Below are 17,401 nucleotides of genomic sequence, written 5' to 3'. Positions count from 1 at the left end.
TTCATTTATACCTTGGAGTTGATATTGCATTAAAAACATTGCTTATGTTAGAGGGTGGATTAAGTATTTAGCAAAAAATAATATATATATTTTTTTAATTATAGGCTCTATGGTAGGAATCCGACTTCCTGGCCCTTCTAAGCTTCCTGAAATAGCTGCATGTCAAGCTTCTGTTGTTCCATCGGTGACCTCCACTACTACAACTTCAATTCTGTCTACATCTCCTTCAGTTTTGCCTGAATTCTCAACTGCAGAGAACGTTTCTGTTTTATCTGGGACATCAAGCACAACCACTGCACTATTATCACAAACTCCATCCCCCGAGTCCTCTTTAGTACTGTCCATGTCTTCTAATGCTTTATCTTTATCCCCCTCTGCTGAAACATCTTCACTTTTGTCCATGACCTCTTCTACTGATGTTCCTTTGTTGCCCACAACCTCTTCTACTACACTTGTACCTTCTAGAGCTGCAATTTCATCATCCCTACCCTATTCTACACCTGTTTCACCTACTAATAAGTCCCCTTCAATATTCACAATGTCACCTAACAGTACTAATTCTTCGTTGCCCGTGCCTCCTTCTATTATGTCTTCTATCATTGAGGACACTTCTGCTGATTCGGAATCCCCTGTCACAAATTGGACATTACAAGACATTAGAACTACAGCTGTGCATTGTGCTACAGTAACTCAAGTAACACCTGTTAATTCTTCAGGTTCTGTGTCCCCAGTTGGTACTTTGACTCTGAGAATTTCTCCTTCTGGAGTAAAAAGCAATTCCGATCAAACAGATTCTCAGTTTAAAATAAAGTGTAACGCCAGTGGGCTACCAAGCAATATAAATAATCTAATATCTCTACAGTCAGGCAGTTTTGCTTTACTTCAGTTTCCAGGGCAGAAGAATGATTCAAGTTCCATTGCAAAGAAAGCTGCATCTCTTGAGATTAAAATTTCACATAAGAAAAATGAGCTCAGTGCCAATAAGTTAGAAGAAGATTCAATATGTTCACAAACAGCAGAAATTACTGACTCAGAAATTAGTAAATTAAAAGAAAACAAACTACCACTTCATAATCCAGACTTCCATTCCGAAGAAATAACATGTAACAGGAATACATCAGAAATAATTGAAAAGGACGCTGAAATGTTGAAGTTACCAAGTTTTTCTCATATGTTACAGGCTAATATACAATCAGACCACTCCTATACCAGCGAGAAGCAAAAATGTGAAGAAGGTGAAGCACTGATTAAGAAAAAAAATCAAGACAAAGATGATGAACACCCCCTAGATAAAAGTTCATATCCTGATGAAAAATGTAATGAAGTTGCAGTTCTTGCCCATGATGTATTACAAGAAAGGTCAACACAAAATCCAATTACTGAATCAAAAAGAGCTGAACAAAAACCATTAGATACAAAAACAGAATTGATTACTGAACAATCCTGGGGGAAAACAGGGAAACCAGCTCTGTCCCCCAAAACCCTAATTAATACTGAAGAGCTGCAAACAAAGTCTAAACCATCTCTAAATCCATGGAAAAATGAAGATCCAGAATTGCCAAGACAGAACATGAAGGAAAAGTGTGACTTGGTGGCTAAAGAAAAGGATAAAGAAAAAGTAAGTGAGAAGGTCAAGATCAATATTGGAAAAAATAAAAATAACATCTTAAGAAATGAATACCTGGATAGTACTCACAAAGATTTATATGAAAAAAATACTGATTTTCAAAGTAGCAGTAACTTTTCTAGTTATGAAAAAAGTATTAAAGATACACAAGAAGATAATCAAAATAGGAATGATGAGCAAAAAATTAGTAAAACTTGTGGCAAAATATCCAGACCATCCTTAGTTGTACAAAATAAAATCAACGAGGATGCTGATGAACTTGCTGAGAAATTAAGAAAAACCTCAAAACAAAGTACATGGAAAATCAAGAGTCACCGAAAAAAATCCTCGCCTCTTATTGATATTACCCGGGATAATACAGAAAAAGATGAAAAAACAGAAGAATCTGCAAATGAGAGGGTTGATGAAGCATTTGAATATCAAAGTGAGGGTGCAGTAAACATTGAAGTATTGGTAAGCATCTAAGTTTTTAAATTAAAAAATATTCACAAATTTCAAAAATATAAAACTAATCTTATAATTATCTAATTAACAGATCAATCAAAATGATGCTTGATATTTGAAAAGATTATATATATATCTCAAAACACAAAATTAGGATTTAGATATTACAGTATTTCCATTGTCTTTCTCATTGTAGTTTAGTTTTGTACATATAATTAGAATCAGCTTCAAGGTAAGATTTAGCACACCAAAATAGATAGTTGCTTATGTATGAATGAGATGGAAATGCAGTCAACCTTAATTAATATCTTTCTGAAAGTTGTTGTTAATTTCACCACCATCCCCTGGTACGTACATGTCCTGCTGAAATGCCTACAGCTACTATTTGAATGCTATCTCAAATTGGCAGGATTAAAACCCCTTCACTCTTGACTTTGAAGGATCCCTGGAAAGATTGTGGATGTTTTACTTTTGCCCCAAGTGCTTTCCACCATCATGACAGCTCTTGGAACAGTTGCTTTCCTGAAATAGCCTCTCTACCAAGCAAGGAGGAGCCTTTGGGGGGATCTGATCTTGATTGCCAGTAGGTGAGGCCAAAGAAATAGGGACAGGTAATCAGAGAAATATCCACCAAAGAATCAATGAATTGTCTTGCAGCCAGTGGCCAAACAGGTAGCTAAAATGTGAGAGGCTTCCTTAAGAGCTTTTCATAACGGATGAGCAGACTATTGATTGGTTTTTACTAGAAATCTATCTATAGGCACTGAATAGTCCCTAGAGAAGCAAAATATGACATAACATAATACTAGAGCCAGAGGTGGTATTTGCCGGTTCTCCGAACTACTCAAAATTTCTGCTACCGGTTCTCCAGAACCTGCTGAATTTCACTCCTGCTTTGTGGCCTCTGAAATTCATTTCTGTATGGAGCCCTGTTCAAGATCTTACAGAATATCTGTCAGGAATACCACATTATACATATCATGCATTAAGATTCAGCTCTCACTGAGCCATTACATTTCTGAGAACACAAGTTCTGAAGGAATAAGACCAAATGAGCGAGGAGCTGATTTGCAAAAATTCACAAGTGCCACAGAAAAAAACTACAAAAAGATGTGAATAACCAGTTCTTCATTTGTGATTTTTCTAATCCACTAATGTAATGACTGAAACTGACTATGGAAGAAAGTATCCAAATGAACAACTACTGTGTCCATAGGAAATACAAAGGAGAGTCTTTTCATAACTGTCATAGTTCTCCAGCCTCAAAAGTCAACCTGAGGATTGTTGGGGGGGGACCACCTAATTTTCATGAAAGATGTACTCGGGTGACATCCAGTGACCCAAAAGATTTCAGTGTTAACAGAGAAAAATATAAAGGAAAGATGAGATACCTGAAAGGAAAAGAAAGTTGGATGGCAGATAGGCTAAACTTTCATTAAAAATAGTAGATAAAAGGCAATCAATAATATATCAATATTAGACTTATATACTGCTTCATAGTGCTTTACAGTCCTTTCTAAATAGTTTACAAAGTCAGCATATTGCCCCCAACCATCTGGGTCCTCATTTTGCCGACCTCGGAAGGATGGAAGGGTGAGACAACCTTGAGCCAGTCAGGATTAAACTTCTGGCAGCCGGTAGAAGTAGCCTGCAATACGGCAATCTAACCACTATGCCACCATGGTTCTTATCGTAAATACAGTAAAATACCTATTTTGTAATTAAAATAAAATAAAAGTAGTAACAACAGTAATAACTGATGGCATTTCATCCTCCATGGGCTCAATTCTTCCAAAATAATTCAGTTTTTGAAAGGTGAAGGAAAGCCAGTATGATGGGACTAGTATAATTTCAAACAGTGTAATTAGGATAGTTAATACCACTGTGAAACAACCCCTGTAAAGTTCAGCCCCACCCCCATCTCATAAAACTGGAGGAATTAAAGCTTTTTGTTATATGTTAATTGCTTTTATGGGTGCTTTAGTATATAGGAAATCCAACTTAAATAAATCAATATAAAACCATCAATCTATTTCACTGACTTACTGTTTCTAATTAGCTTAAGTATTTTGAACTTCATTAGTCTACATCCATCATTAACTTTTCTTACTTTGAAATTGTTTTTTCAACATTGTAATCTCTTGGCTATGATTATTCCACCAGTACTCTGATAGACTGCCTAACACTAAAATACAGCAATGTAATAGTTGTGTTGGTACTGTGAATGACTTGTTAGATCTTCAGTTATTTAAATCTTGACTTTTGATACCATAGTTATAGCTATTTTTTTTAAATGACATAGCCATAACAGCTCGGTATACATTAGAGAATTGTAGAGAATTGTATTAATTATTTAAAGTGTAGATTCTTATATTAATTGATATTAAATAGTTTACATGACTGGGACAATAGAATTTACTGTGTTTTATTACTTTGTCACAGAATGGAAGTGAATCCAGTGAAGTTGAGGAGAATGTGGACATTGAGACTGTGGAGGAATTTTCAGAAAAAGTTAATCTTGCTCGCTTGAAGGCTACAGCTGCTCATGCTTTGTTGTCCAAACAGTTGTAAGCATATTCCTTTAAAAACCCAAATTGAGCAATTTTATTTGTAATTTTATAGTTGAAAACTCTCAGACTTTTGTTGTGTGATTGTTTGTCTAAATACAATTTTACTTATCTGAATGAGCATTAATATAGTAGAGGGAGAAATCTTCCATGTTGTTTTAAAGATACATTTCCGTTTAAAACAAAGGCTTGAAGCTTATTTAATGCATATGGTAAAATGTATATTTAATTTCCACATGGAACAAAAAGATAACATTTCTGGAAGTAACATAAAAAGAATAAACCTAAACAAAAGGCAACACTAAGTGAAGGAAACAGAATGTAAAATATTTAAAAATCTTAAGAACATCAAAGCTGGATCTAAATCTTAAAATACAGGATGTTTTTTCCCTCGAGGTGAAACAAACAATATGGTAAAAGGAAAACCGCCTTAGGAAATCTATTAACAGGATATCAAATGAAGAGTGTCTGCCTAACTAAATTATTTTAGGGGAATGCGTTTAGGAGAGGCTTTTTTAAAACGAGGATCTAAGTAGTTTCATACGTGAGAAAATTTATCTTAGAAACTTTGCCTCCAAATAATTTAGGGCTTTTAAAGTTATACTCCAACACTTCAAACTGAGTTTGGAAACAGATTGTTTTCCAGGGCAGTTGCTGAATCACCGGCATCATCTGATTACGCTGACCAGTATCAGCTAATAGTTAAGTATTTTTTTTATTTTGGACTAGCTGAAATTTTTGAAAAGGAATATAGTAATCTATCCTGGTGATTACCAGAGAATAGATATTAGGCTATTGTCCAGAAAGAACAGCAAGAAGCACATTGAAAACTGAAATAAGATGCTCTTAATCCCCAATATAATAATTGATTCAAAAACACCAAAGTGCACACCTCTTCTATCAGAAATGTTCACTTGATCTCAAGTGAGAATTGATCACAACTGAAATGGGCAGGTTTTTTGCAATTTTTTTTTAAGTCATATCTGGATTATTTATTAGGTGAAAGGATGTAAAAATATGTGTAATCAGGGTAATGATGACACTGTAACATCAAATAACTTCTGTCAGCACTTTAAAGTAGTTGATTTAAAGCATGGGAAATAGACTAGAACAGCAGGGAAACACTTTTGTTATCAGGGAGTAGAACAGAAGGCACTCATCACCATTTTTTGATTCTAGGAGCAGAACCATCACAAGAGTGCTCTTACTTCTGAAAGCTGATCCTGAAGAATATAACTTCAGTAGAGAATAACTCAGCCATGCTCATTTTCCTCTGTTCTTCCAGTCTTTCATTCTGTCTCAGGCTTATTTTTGTGATGAGATAAACTGCTTTTGTCATTTTTAAACTGATTGGGCTTATTATATTTTCAAGGTTTATTTTATATTTTATGTTTTATATTTTAATTCTTCAGTTAGTTTCAGGCAATGCCAGAATAAAGACCCAGGAACTAAACTTGTTTATTTTCTCTATCAGGCACTTGGTTCATAACCATTCTAATAAGACTACCAAGCGACATAAGGTAGAGTCATGTTCATTCTTCTGGGTTTAATTAGTAAAGAATATTCTCATTGTAAAGATTTACTAATGTATTCTTAGCTATTTCTAAAGGTAGAATAAACTGATACTAGCAGTTAACTAACTTGTATCATGCTAAGTTGCTTTCCATGGTGTTTTGTCAATATCTGTGTATATTTTTCTGCTGATAATCATGTGGGAATATAACATCAGCAATTTTTTTCTTCCTAAATGTAAGGGAAGGCTGAATAAAAGTAGTCCTTGATTTATGACTATAACTGACCCTGCAATTTCAGTTGTAAGTCATGATGGATGTAAATTTGTCAGCATGTGACGATGCTAGATTATAAAACCCTTTTTTGTGGTGGGTTGTTAAGCAAACACTGCAGTTGTTAAATAGACCCCTTGTTTGTTACAGAGCAGTTTTAGACAAAAACTAGAAGTAAATCCTGGTATCTAGCAAAAACATAAATTGAGGTCACATGATCATGTCACAAACAGCCATAAATATGGGTTGGTTGCCGAGTACCCAGAATGCAGTCATGTGACTGCAAGGTACGGATTTTGGAAGATTGTAAATCTGTTTTGCATAGTCCATGGTAATTTTGAATGGTCACTAAGGAACTGGTCAAAAGTTGAAGTCCACTTATATATGCTTATATGTGCTTTAAGCAACATAACAGAAAGCTGTGAGGAAATTTAGAAATGGTTCTCTGCTGTTTGTTACAAAACAGGCATTGGCAATCTCCAGTAACAGGCCCAGCTTGGCCCAGCCCAGCTCATGGAGGTTTTCCATCTAGCCCACAAGGACTCTAAAGAAACTGTAAGCGTTTGCTTAAGGCCTTGATCTCCACACACACTCATGAGGGTCTTCAGGAATAAGTCTTATTTCCAGTCAGTTGCCACTTTATGATAACCCAAATTTTTATGATCCTGAAAAAAATACTTAAGCCTGATTGATGCAAGGTGCATTTCTACCATGCATTGTTTGATTATAAGAATCACAGTTTTACTATGTTGTATTTTAAACTGTTCATGAGAGCAGATTTGTCTTTTCATAGCAATCTGAGTTTCTCAACAAAAAGCTAAAGAATGAGGAGCAGTCCTTTGCTAACTATCGGCAAACACATACAGCAAACGAACGTCGACGTCGAAAAGAAATGAGAGGACTCTTTGAAAAATTGAAAGCAACATTAGGACTTCAGGCTTTTCCAAAGGTTTCCAAATGCTTCATTTTAAAACAAGTTAGTGTTTTATATTCATATTTCCATATCAAAGAAAAATACTGGAGAGAATTGATTTTAAATACAGTAGAGATGAAAAATCTTGCTTAACGTTAGTAATAGACTTATTTAATACTATGCAAGCTTGCTTTCTTATTTATTTACATAAATGTATTGGCTACCCAACTCAAGTGAAATAATAGTTTATTTCAAGCCATTTTCAAGCTAGGCTTATTCCTACTTTTTGGATATATCTCTAGCTTTTATGGAAACAATCTTCTTCCAATGTGTTTTTTTTTTTTAATTTCCCAATCTTGTTTGCAGTACTGGTATTCCTTGTTGGAGAGCCATCCAAGTACTAACTAGGATTCAGTTACACGTAATATTTTGAGATCAGTCTAGATTGACTCAAGCTCAGTAAGATTATTGGAGATTGGAAGCTAAGCAATGCCACACCTGTTTCTAATTCCACTGTTACTTTTAAAAAATAATACTTTTTAGTTATCTGGATTTTTTTCTGGACCCCCCCCCCCCCAAAAAAAAAACTTCCTTGAAAGTATCTTGAAATGCCTAATATCTAGTTTAATGAAAAGAAGGACTAGGGTGACATGATAGCAGAGTTACAATATTTAAGAGGCTGTCACAAAGAAGTCGGAGTCAACCTATTCTCCAAAACATCTGAGGGCAGGACAAGAAGCAATGGGTGGAAACTAAACTGATCAAGGAAAGAACCAACCTAGAACTAAGGAGAAATTTCCTGACAGAACAATTAATCAGTAGAATGACTTGCTTCCAGAAGCTGTGGGTGCTTCAACACAGGAAGTTTTTAAAAAGAGATTGGACAACCATTTGACTAAAATGGTATAGGGTTTCTTGCTGATCAGGGGTTGGATTAGAAGGCCTCCAAGGTCTCTTCCAATTCCGTTACTCTGTTATATGACTCATGAACTAAAATTGGAGATTTTGTCTAACTGATCGGTTGTTTCCTCTCGTTGTATTTTTGGCTAAAACAAAATCTGTATAATTTCCCTTCTTTGTGCAGGCATATGACTTGGAACATATTTTATTTAATTTTAATTCCTTTCAATATAGTTTTCAAATAATTTACTGATATGAATATGAGAAGCCATTTCTGTTCAGATATATTCTTCTGGAATCTAAAAAGAGTTTGTTTTTCAGGCCTTGGAAGAGATCCAGGGTCTGACAGATCAAGCAGACAAACTCACAGGACAAAAGAACTTACTGTTGCACACGCAGGATACCTTGGTTCGTAAAGTATCTGCACTTTCAGGTGAGATGTCAGAGAGAATGAGCAGAATAAAATCTGAACTGTCTCTTAGGATTGTAAATCACTGGAATAGTTTGAAGTGGTGGGCAAAGAAAGTTACCTGCTACAAATGAAATATAGTTGTAAAATATGTGAATGGTCCTAAAATAGAAGCTGGAAGCTGCCATAGATGGGGAGTAGGAAAACCTTCAAGAAATTATGAACTCATGCTAGGACCATAAAACATAATTAAATGCTTTTTCCATGCAGGAAGTCCTTGACTTACAACCACAATTTGAGCCTAATATTCCTGTTACTAAACAAGGCAGTTGTTAATTGAATTTTGCCCCATTTTACAACTTTTCTTACCACTCTTGTTAAGTGAATCTCTGCAGATATTAAATTAATAACACGGTTGTTAAGTGAATCTGCCTTCTCCGTTGACTTTGCTTATTAGGTCACAAAAAGTGATCACATGACCCTGCAACACTGCAACCGTCTTAAATACATGCCAGTTGCGAAGCATCCAAATTTTGATCATGTGACCTTGGGGATACTACAATGGTCATAAGTGTGAAAAACGGTCATAAGTCATTTCTTGCAATGTTGCAACTTCGAAGGGTCACTGAATGTTTGTCACTAAATGTTTGTAACCACTAAATGGTTGTAAGTTGAAGATTACCTGTCTAATGCAGTAATATTATGCAACTGGGGGCCAGTTTGGTTTATTGGTTAAGATGCTAGAAACCAGGAGACTATGAGTTCTGAGCCTGCCTTAGGTATGAAAGCCAATTTGGACCAGTTACTCTCTCTCTCAGTCGAGGTCACCTCACAGGGTTGTTGTGGGGAAAGTAGGAGACAGGAACAATAGGTATGTTCACACCCTTGAGTTATATATAAAAAGACAGGATTAAAAATAAAATTAATAAGGAATTATAATTTACTCCATGGAGTCCCCAAGAATATAGAGCCCTTGCATATGTATGATGGAGAAAGAAAGACTAAAAACAATTGCATTTGGGCTAGCATATAATTTCCCTTGGAAGTTTAGACATTTGTAAGCATGTGTGTTATGAAAGAGAAACCTGACTACTCCTTTCATCTCTAGGAAAGACACAAGAAGTGGTCTTGAAGAAGTTAGAATATATTTATGCCAAACAGAAAGCAGTAGCGGCTCAAAAAGGGAAGCAGAAAGAACAAACAGATCCTACGAAGATGATTGAAACTACACAGACTGCTAGTCCTTCAGTGGAAAAAGATCCTACTTCTGTCCTTGGAGAAGTGAAGCCAATGGCCTTATCCAATCAACGTACAAAACCATTGATACTTTCCAAGAAAGGAAATGTCACAGGTAGGCTAAAGAAACACAGGAATAATTGGTCTACACAAAATCCTGACATTCATTGCTGAACAGGCAAAGTCAATGGGAAGCCAGCAGGAAATTGGAAATTGCAATCATGTGAAGTCATCCCTTAATGCTGGAAACGAACTAGGTAGCATAATCAAGGGACATTACACCTTATGACTGTTACTTAGCGATTGTAATTCCAGTCCCAATTATTGTTGTAAACCAAGGATGCCTGTAATTTATCAGCATAGTAAGGTAATAAATTAACACAACAGCCACTGTAGTGTATGAAATACTATAGAGTAGTGGTCTCCAACCTGCAGCAAAGCTGGCTGAGGAACTCTGGAAATTGAAGTCCACAGGTCTTAAAGTGGCCAAGGTTGGAGACCACTGCTATAGAGGTACTGCAGAGTTGATTTAACAATTTCTTTGGGTTTGTTTGTTTGTTTGTTTGTTTGTTGTTGTTTTTTTGCTTGTTTAAAAATTTCAGTGTTATCTGAAATGTGTTACAGAAAAACAGTTGTAGTTTATGGGGATAAATGTAAAAGGAACGCCAAGATAAATAATATTCCTTGTTATTTATGTACTTATCTCAAAATTTCTTTATTATTGCTTTTTACAGGAGACCTCCCCCCCTCTATAACATTAACCAATGCCAATCTTTTAGTAACTACAAATGGCCAGGTTCTGGCATTCAGAAGCTCATTGGTGCCAAGACAGGTTGCTGCCCTGCCTACCACACTACTAGAAGGCAAAGTTAAATCAGAAATGGAGGGCAATGATGAGAAAGAGCAGTCAGGTAAGATGAGAAAACAACTGAAAAAATTAAGTTGAACCTAGCCTTGCTTCTGGCATGAAGCTTACTAAATTGTCCATGTCCCCAAAGTGGAAACTTTTATCACTTGTCTCATCTATAGGTAGTTCCCATGCAGAGATAAAAAAATGGAAAAAAAAAAAGAGAGAGAAAAGACAAAAAGTAAAGATACAGTAAAACAAAAGAAACATATGAAGAAATTATTCCCCCTTCACCATAATATAAACAATTTTAGACTTTATCACATCTTAAAATACAACAATATTCTAACTCTTCCTTATAAATAAATCCTTAAAGCTTTGTCATTTCAATCTTGACCAGCAAAATTCCATTAAGAGTTACCAGAGATAACAACAAATTATTTAACCTTAATCAAATAAACCAACTTTATATTTCTTCCTTTTTCTTTTAACAATCTTGATTTTAGTTCCATCAATAGTCCTAGAATTTGATTTCTTTTTGTTTTCTTTGTCCTTCTCACAGAATTCTTCAATAGTAATAGCACTTAGACTTATATACCGCTTCATGGTGCTTTATAGCCCTCTCTAAGCAGTTTACAGAGCTAGCATTTGGCCTCAACAATCTGGATCTTCACTTTACTGACCTCATAAGAATAGAAGGCTGAGTCAACCTTAAGCCTGGTGAGATTCGAACTGCCAAATTGCTGGCAGCCGGCAGTCAGCAGAAGTAGTCTGCAGTATTGCATTCTAACCACTGTGCCACCACGGCTCTTCTCAAAGTTTTAACAAGCCTCTTTTGTAAATCCAGCATTTTTGTTTTTTGTTTTGTTTTTGTGGGAGGGAGAGGGAGATTGTATATCCAGTGCAGCATCTTTACCTGTATCATTCTTGTAGCTTGTTATTTTTAAATCCACTTTCATATCTGTCTCAATCTGTTCAGGTAAGACTTGTTCTTCTTCCATAATGTTGTTTAAATGCAGTCTAGCTTATAGGGGCAGACACTCTTAAAATTGACTTCTGGGTTCATTGTTCAAAAATATCCTTAAATATATTCAGTGTTAAAATATTTTGCTTCATTCTATATTAATAAGTCAAATTTAAGTGCATACTCAAGTATAGGATAGGTATTCTGTCTTTTAGGGTCAATGTTTCAATCCACATGGCTACATCTGATTAACCTCACAGTTATCAGTATTTATATTTGGCTCCTGTGGAAAAGAATGACAGCTAAAACTTTATTCTTTCCCTTTGAAACAGGTATTTTCAAACCAGCCTAGCAAGATATCAGTATTTTCTTTGGACAAAAGCTTCCTCCTTGATTTATTTTTCTGACATTTAAGTGAGAGATCATTACTTTTCAATGCTAAGGCTGTCCATATTATGAAACAGTTGATCGCTACTAGTTGTTCTGCTGCTAACTATGATGACAGACTGTGCTACAATGCATAACTGCAGTTCAAGAGTTGGGTTTGGACTAAGGATTTGCAGACTTTTGATGGCAAAGGTCTCTCTCATCCAAAATGAAAGTGTGCACCAGTGGTGGGTTCCAGATCCCGTTCCAACCAGTAAAGTTGGAACAGGCCCGGCGTCATCCACATGGACGTGCGCAGCATGCGCATGCGTTTTACTGCCTCCATGAGGTTCTGCGATGCTCCAGCTGCTCAGCGGAGCATCGCGCAGGCGCTGTACGCACAGTGCATGTGCACAGAAGCACCAAAGATTTAAAAATAAGGAACTTGGGCAGGTGGGTGGGCCCTCCAGAGCACTGTACCAGAACTGCATCAGGTGCTTCGGGCAGGCTTCGGTACGCCCGTAACAGGGCGTACCGCCTACAACCCACCACTGGTGTGCACCTGTCTCTAAAATTTGTATTTGTATTTTCTCTAGGAGATTAGCAAACTCAGGAAATCTCTCTCCTTTTGCTAATAGGGTAATATAATAGAAACTTGAAAGGCTGTCAAAGCAATTGTCTTGTTCAACATAATTAAGATAGAGTAGCTGTGAATTTCACGCTTCTCCCTTCCCTTGGCTGAGGTCCCTCTTTTGCAACAGTCCTTTTTCCTCTTCTGTTTTTCCAGTGTTTGTTTGATCTTTCATCACATGGATCTTCCAAGCCTGGGGACCAGTTTCGGCATTTTCTGGGCACTTTTGATGCACCTTATTTTTTATTACTTCATGGACGTTATTCTCTGGAATACACTTCTGTTCTTCAAATTGTTCCTCTTAGGCCAGGTAGTCCACATGGTTACCAATAACCTCAGAAATCTGAACTCACAGCATTTGAAAAAGCAAGGAAGAAAAAAAAGCCACTGCTTCTCTGCATCAGCCTTTTATTACGTGCATTCTGTGAGTCAATACAGCCCTCCGATGGGTGCTTTGAATTGGTTGATTCATATAACTATGGAGGGCTTGCAGAATGTTTCTATCATTGTGAACACAAACTAGTTGAACTTGCTAGCCCTAAGAACTGCAAGTGCCATCATGGCAGTCACTAATCTCTTTGGAAATGCTGCTGTTATTGCTGGTAAACCAAATTGGGACCCAATATTACCCAGGATTTGTATCTTTGTGATAGCTCATCACCTGGTATTTACCACTTTGTTTTGTTTTATACATGCACAATCTCTCCCCCCCCCCCCCCGACAACCACACAAAATATAAAGTCTACGCACCCCTTTTAAAATGCCAGGTTTTTGAGATGTAAAAATATCAGACCAAAATAAATCACTTCAGAATTTTTTCCACCTTTAATATAATATGGGATGAATAGGTGAAGCAGGGATCCAAAGAATGCTCTTTATTATTGTATAGGAGAAGAACAGACTCTTGCAATTTTATGAGAGTTTCTTTCTGCTGCTTCTTATACCAAAGACAATCAAGGTGGGATTGTTTGATTATCTTTCTTTTCGCTTTCTTGGGACTGAGCAATCTTTTCTTAATGACTGACTTCTTATTTCTCCATTCCCAAGGCCAGGTCAACATTTCTTCAAAGAAGGAAGTTACTTTTCATTCTCAACAATTAGCATGCATAAGATCAGTAACCCCAATTTTTGCAAGTAAAACAGTTTACTTTTCCAAGCAGAATGATTGGAATAAGATTGGGATCCTTTAATCAATAATCTGATTGATTTATTTTGTTTTGTTTGGCCTTAGCAGAAAATGAAGATTCATTCTTGATGCCAAGAATCGTGAATGTGACATCACTAGCTACTGAAGAAGAAACGAATTTAAATCTGGATGCAAATAAAGGGCCTTATACAATGCTAAATACTGATTCTAAAGCATCTGAGCTTTCCATGCAAGTTTTATCTCAGGAAACATCCAATCATAAATGCAAAGAAAACAAAGGAGGTTCTGAAAAAGAGAGAAATGCTACTAGAACAACACAAGATGTGCTTGAGAAAAAATATAGTTTTCCACAAATAGTAAATGTCTCCAGTTTAAAGGGCTCCCCAGAAACATTTGGAACAAAGCTCTGCTTTGAAGAATTAACTGGAAGCCAGACATGGGCCAAAGAGGTAGATGGAGGAGGAGAAGATTGTCAAAAGTCGAAGAATCCCTCATTGCAAAAGCTACAGATTAACAAAGCCAAGGTCTCTGGGTCAAAAATGGAACCGCAGCAAGTTGCTTCCATAATTCATGAACCAACAATGGATACAAGCAGTTCAGTAGATTTAGAAGAGGATGATGATACAGATGAAACTCTGACCTCACTTCTGAATGAAATTGCATTCCTCAATCAGCAACTGAATGATGATATTTCAGACATACCAGAACTCTCCAACCCCCTAAGTTCTGGCTTTTCTCTAGCAGATACAGAAAGTCGCCAGGAATCAAATTCAGCAAGTAGCTCTGCCTTCCAATTTGGTACAGTGGGTGGGAATTTTAAAGATCTTTCTATGATTCAAGACAATGGTGATTCCATAACTCCCCTCCTACTTCACTTGGATGATGACGACTTTCCTGTTGGCAATAGAAGTGCCAGAGAGGTTTCATCACAATCTGATGCTTTAAAAATCATGCTAGGCTCTGAAGTCAAGGATAGAAATTCCAACTTGTTAAAAATAAACGGAAGTGGAAAAAACATGGAATCCTCCACAAAGACAAGAAGTGTTTCACCTCCCGTTCTTTTTATGAAAACTAATTTAGAAGCTGGCGCATCGGACATGTCATGGAGGCCTATGCCCAAATTGGCACCACTGGGGTTAAAAACTGCTAATCAGTCATTAGATTCGGAAGGACAAAGTACTAAAGTGATGCCTGCACTGGCACCTGTTGCTTCAAAAGAGAAGAAATTGGCACAGTCAGCAATTAATCCCAGTCAGGATTCTAAAGCAACAAACACAAAAGCAACTGCAGTAACAAAATCAAATTAATTATTGTGGCTTTAACTTCAGATTTTAATATTTTCTTTCTGACTTTTGAGGCTTAATGTAGATGTAGAATACACATGTGCATTTGGCTGCTTGCATTACATTGTCAGATATTGTAAAAAGAATGCATGTAATTTATGAAAACAGTTTTATACTAGAGGTTAAGACGTCAAAAAATTAAGAGACTAATCAGGTAGATAAATAATGCAAATACTTCATTTATCTGTTATTTTGGTAGAACTCTTGTAAAATACGTTGAGGCTCTTGAACAATTACATGTTTGAGAACGTTCATTCTGGGAAGAAAAAAATGCAGAAGTAAGTTATTTTCTTCATAATAACTAATGTAGTGAGAATTTTAACTGCTTTGCTTAAGCTCCAGTGGAGTTGCTTTTAATTGGCAGGAAAGGTGTCATGGTTATTTCCTTTGTATGACATTGCCATAGAATATCTTTTTTTAAAGTGTTTTTAAAAATCAGGAATGTAAATGATTTGTATAAATATATGTGTTCAGGAACTCAGATTAAAGCATTTCAGCAACAATGTATTTTATGTAATACAATGTTGTTTAATTTTTGGGGTTTCCTGTAAAGCAAGTGAAGTGAGATTTCATACTGTAAAATGATTTATATTTTTGTATACAGATTTTTGTAAGTATGTACAATAATGACATTTTTCATCTAGGAAAAGATATTAAATGTTCCAAATGATTGTAAATGATACATTTTTCACTAAGTGTGAAGCATTTGAGTGCTTTGAACAAGTTGTTATAGGAAACCTTAAAACTTATGCATTTTCGATAAATTCAATAAGGAAGGTAATGTTTCTTATTACCCCAACATACAATATTAAAGCTGTCTTCATTTATTAATATTTGAAGCTTCCTTATCACGTGGATTGAATTAACTGTTGAGAGTCAGCTTTCTATATAAGCAATGAGCAATTCCGATGTGCTTATAGCACAAAGGTTTACATGTAACAAACAGGCATGAGTCAGAATTACTTCTGGTGGGTATTCCTCAGCTTTTAAAAATATATGCAGACGGAGTTAAATGAAAAAAGTTAAACTCTTTCTTTTTCAGAGATTTTTACAGAAATAGCAATGCTGTGTTCATCTGCACTGGCTGTTAAATCTTCAGACAGTTAACAGAATTACAGGTTTAGTTTTTCCTTAAATCAATGCTATTGATTTAAAAGCTTTATAATAACAGAAAGGAAAAGTTGTCAAAGTATTAAGCAGTGTGGATTATACAATTTGTTCTTTGTTGCTGACATATTCCCTTATGCTATTTTTCAGTTTATTATAAGGTTTTCTTATGTTTCTTGATTCACTGTGTTCATTCAGTGCCTTAGGACATGAAAAGAACTTTTGGACATCACAATTTAATTAAAATCTGAGTGACCTGTTTTTTTAAGGCTCAGACTCCAATGTAACACAAGCCTTTTAAGTGTTTTGTCTGGATGTGCAACTGAAAATGTGGTTTCTCTGAGAGCCTATGTCCCACAGACATCAGCAGATGTGTGAACATCAGCACTGATGAGATCCTTGGATGTAGAGTGGTAAATCAAGGCAGCTCTTATGAGTACATCAACATTTTGTTGTTAGGATTTGACTGTATGAAATCCTGCACTCGGACATCTTGCTTGTTCAAGTAAAAAAGCCTGAACAAGACTTGTGGCAATTTGCTTACCAATATTAAATAAGCATAAAACAAATTACGCCCATCCTTTATTTTGTGAAACCACCATTACACTACAAATTTGAATAAAACATAGCATTATCATTACACTATAAATTTGAATAAAACATAGCATTATTTTTTTCATTCTTTGCTTATTCCTTTTTCCTAGTATTTGCTTGTTTTCTGAGCTATAGAAACTTTTTAAAAAAACCCTACCCTTCCACATTTCACTTTAGAACAAATTATATCATAATAACATTACAATTGTGGTCATTTGGCCTCTTGCCTAAACATGACTATTTTAAAGATGCAGTGCATCATAATGTAAATAGGCAGTAAAAGATTTCAGGAAAACTATATAAATATGATAACAGAACTCAAAAATTCCAATACCCAATCATCTCTTTTAATAATTTTTGTCTGCATTTCAGTGCTTAAATCAAAAGTTTTTAAAAAATAATAGTACCTCCTACACTATTCCCTATGTATTTCAAAAGTAGCCTTGATAACAATTATGTATAGTTTTTTAGGAATAATGCAATATTGAATTTTATAAGTATTTTTAATCAATACTTGACAAT

General features: G+C 35.7%; 1 protein-coding gene across 4 annotated transcripts in view; it reads left to right on the top strand.

Moving 5' to 3' along the window:
• Positions 1 to 17,185, top strand: part of MGA (MAX dimerization protein MGA) — a 67,888-nt gene extending 50,703 nt beyond the window's left edge. For 3 of the 4 annotated variants that reach the window (XM_032229267.1, XM_032229285.1, XM_032229259.1), the window contains exons 18-25: positions 105 to 2,080; positions 4,514 to 4,638; positions 6,113 to 6,158; positions 7,216 to 7,398; positions 8,557 to 8,668; positions 9,753 to 9,995; positions 10,615 to 10,791; positions 13,920 to 17,185. In XM_032229267.1, coding sequence (XP_032085158.1) covers positions 105 to 2,080; positions 4,514 to 4,638; positions 6,113 to 6,158; positions 7,216 to 7,398; positions 8,557 to 8,668; positions 9,753 to 9,995; positions 10,615 to 10,791; positions 13,920 to 15,142 — 4,085 coding nt within the window. In that variant the 3' untranslated portion in view covers positions 15,143 to 17,185. The remainder of the gene's footprint in view (positions 1 to 104; positions 2,081 to 4,513; positions 4,639 to 6,112; positions 6,159 to 7,215; positions 7,399 to 8,556; positions 8,669 to 9,752; positions 9,996 to 10,614; positions 10,792 to 13,919) is intronic. The other variant, XM_032229276.1, reaches the window with a different exon arrangement.
• Positions 17,186 to 17,401: the final 216 nt, after the last annotated feature.

The sequence above is a fragment of the Thamnophis elegans genome, chromosome 1 (genome assembly GCF_009769535.1).
Source record: "Thamnophis elegans isolate rThaEle1 chromosome 1, rThaEle1.pri, whole genome shotgun sequence".
Lineage (NCBI taxonomy): Eukaryota > Metazoa > Chordata > Lepidosauria > Squamata > Colubridae > Thamnophis > Thamnophis elegans.
This window is presented reverse-complemented; position numbering and strand designations above follow the sequence as displayed.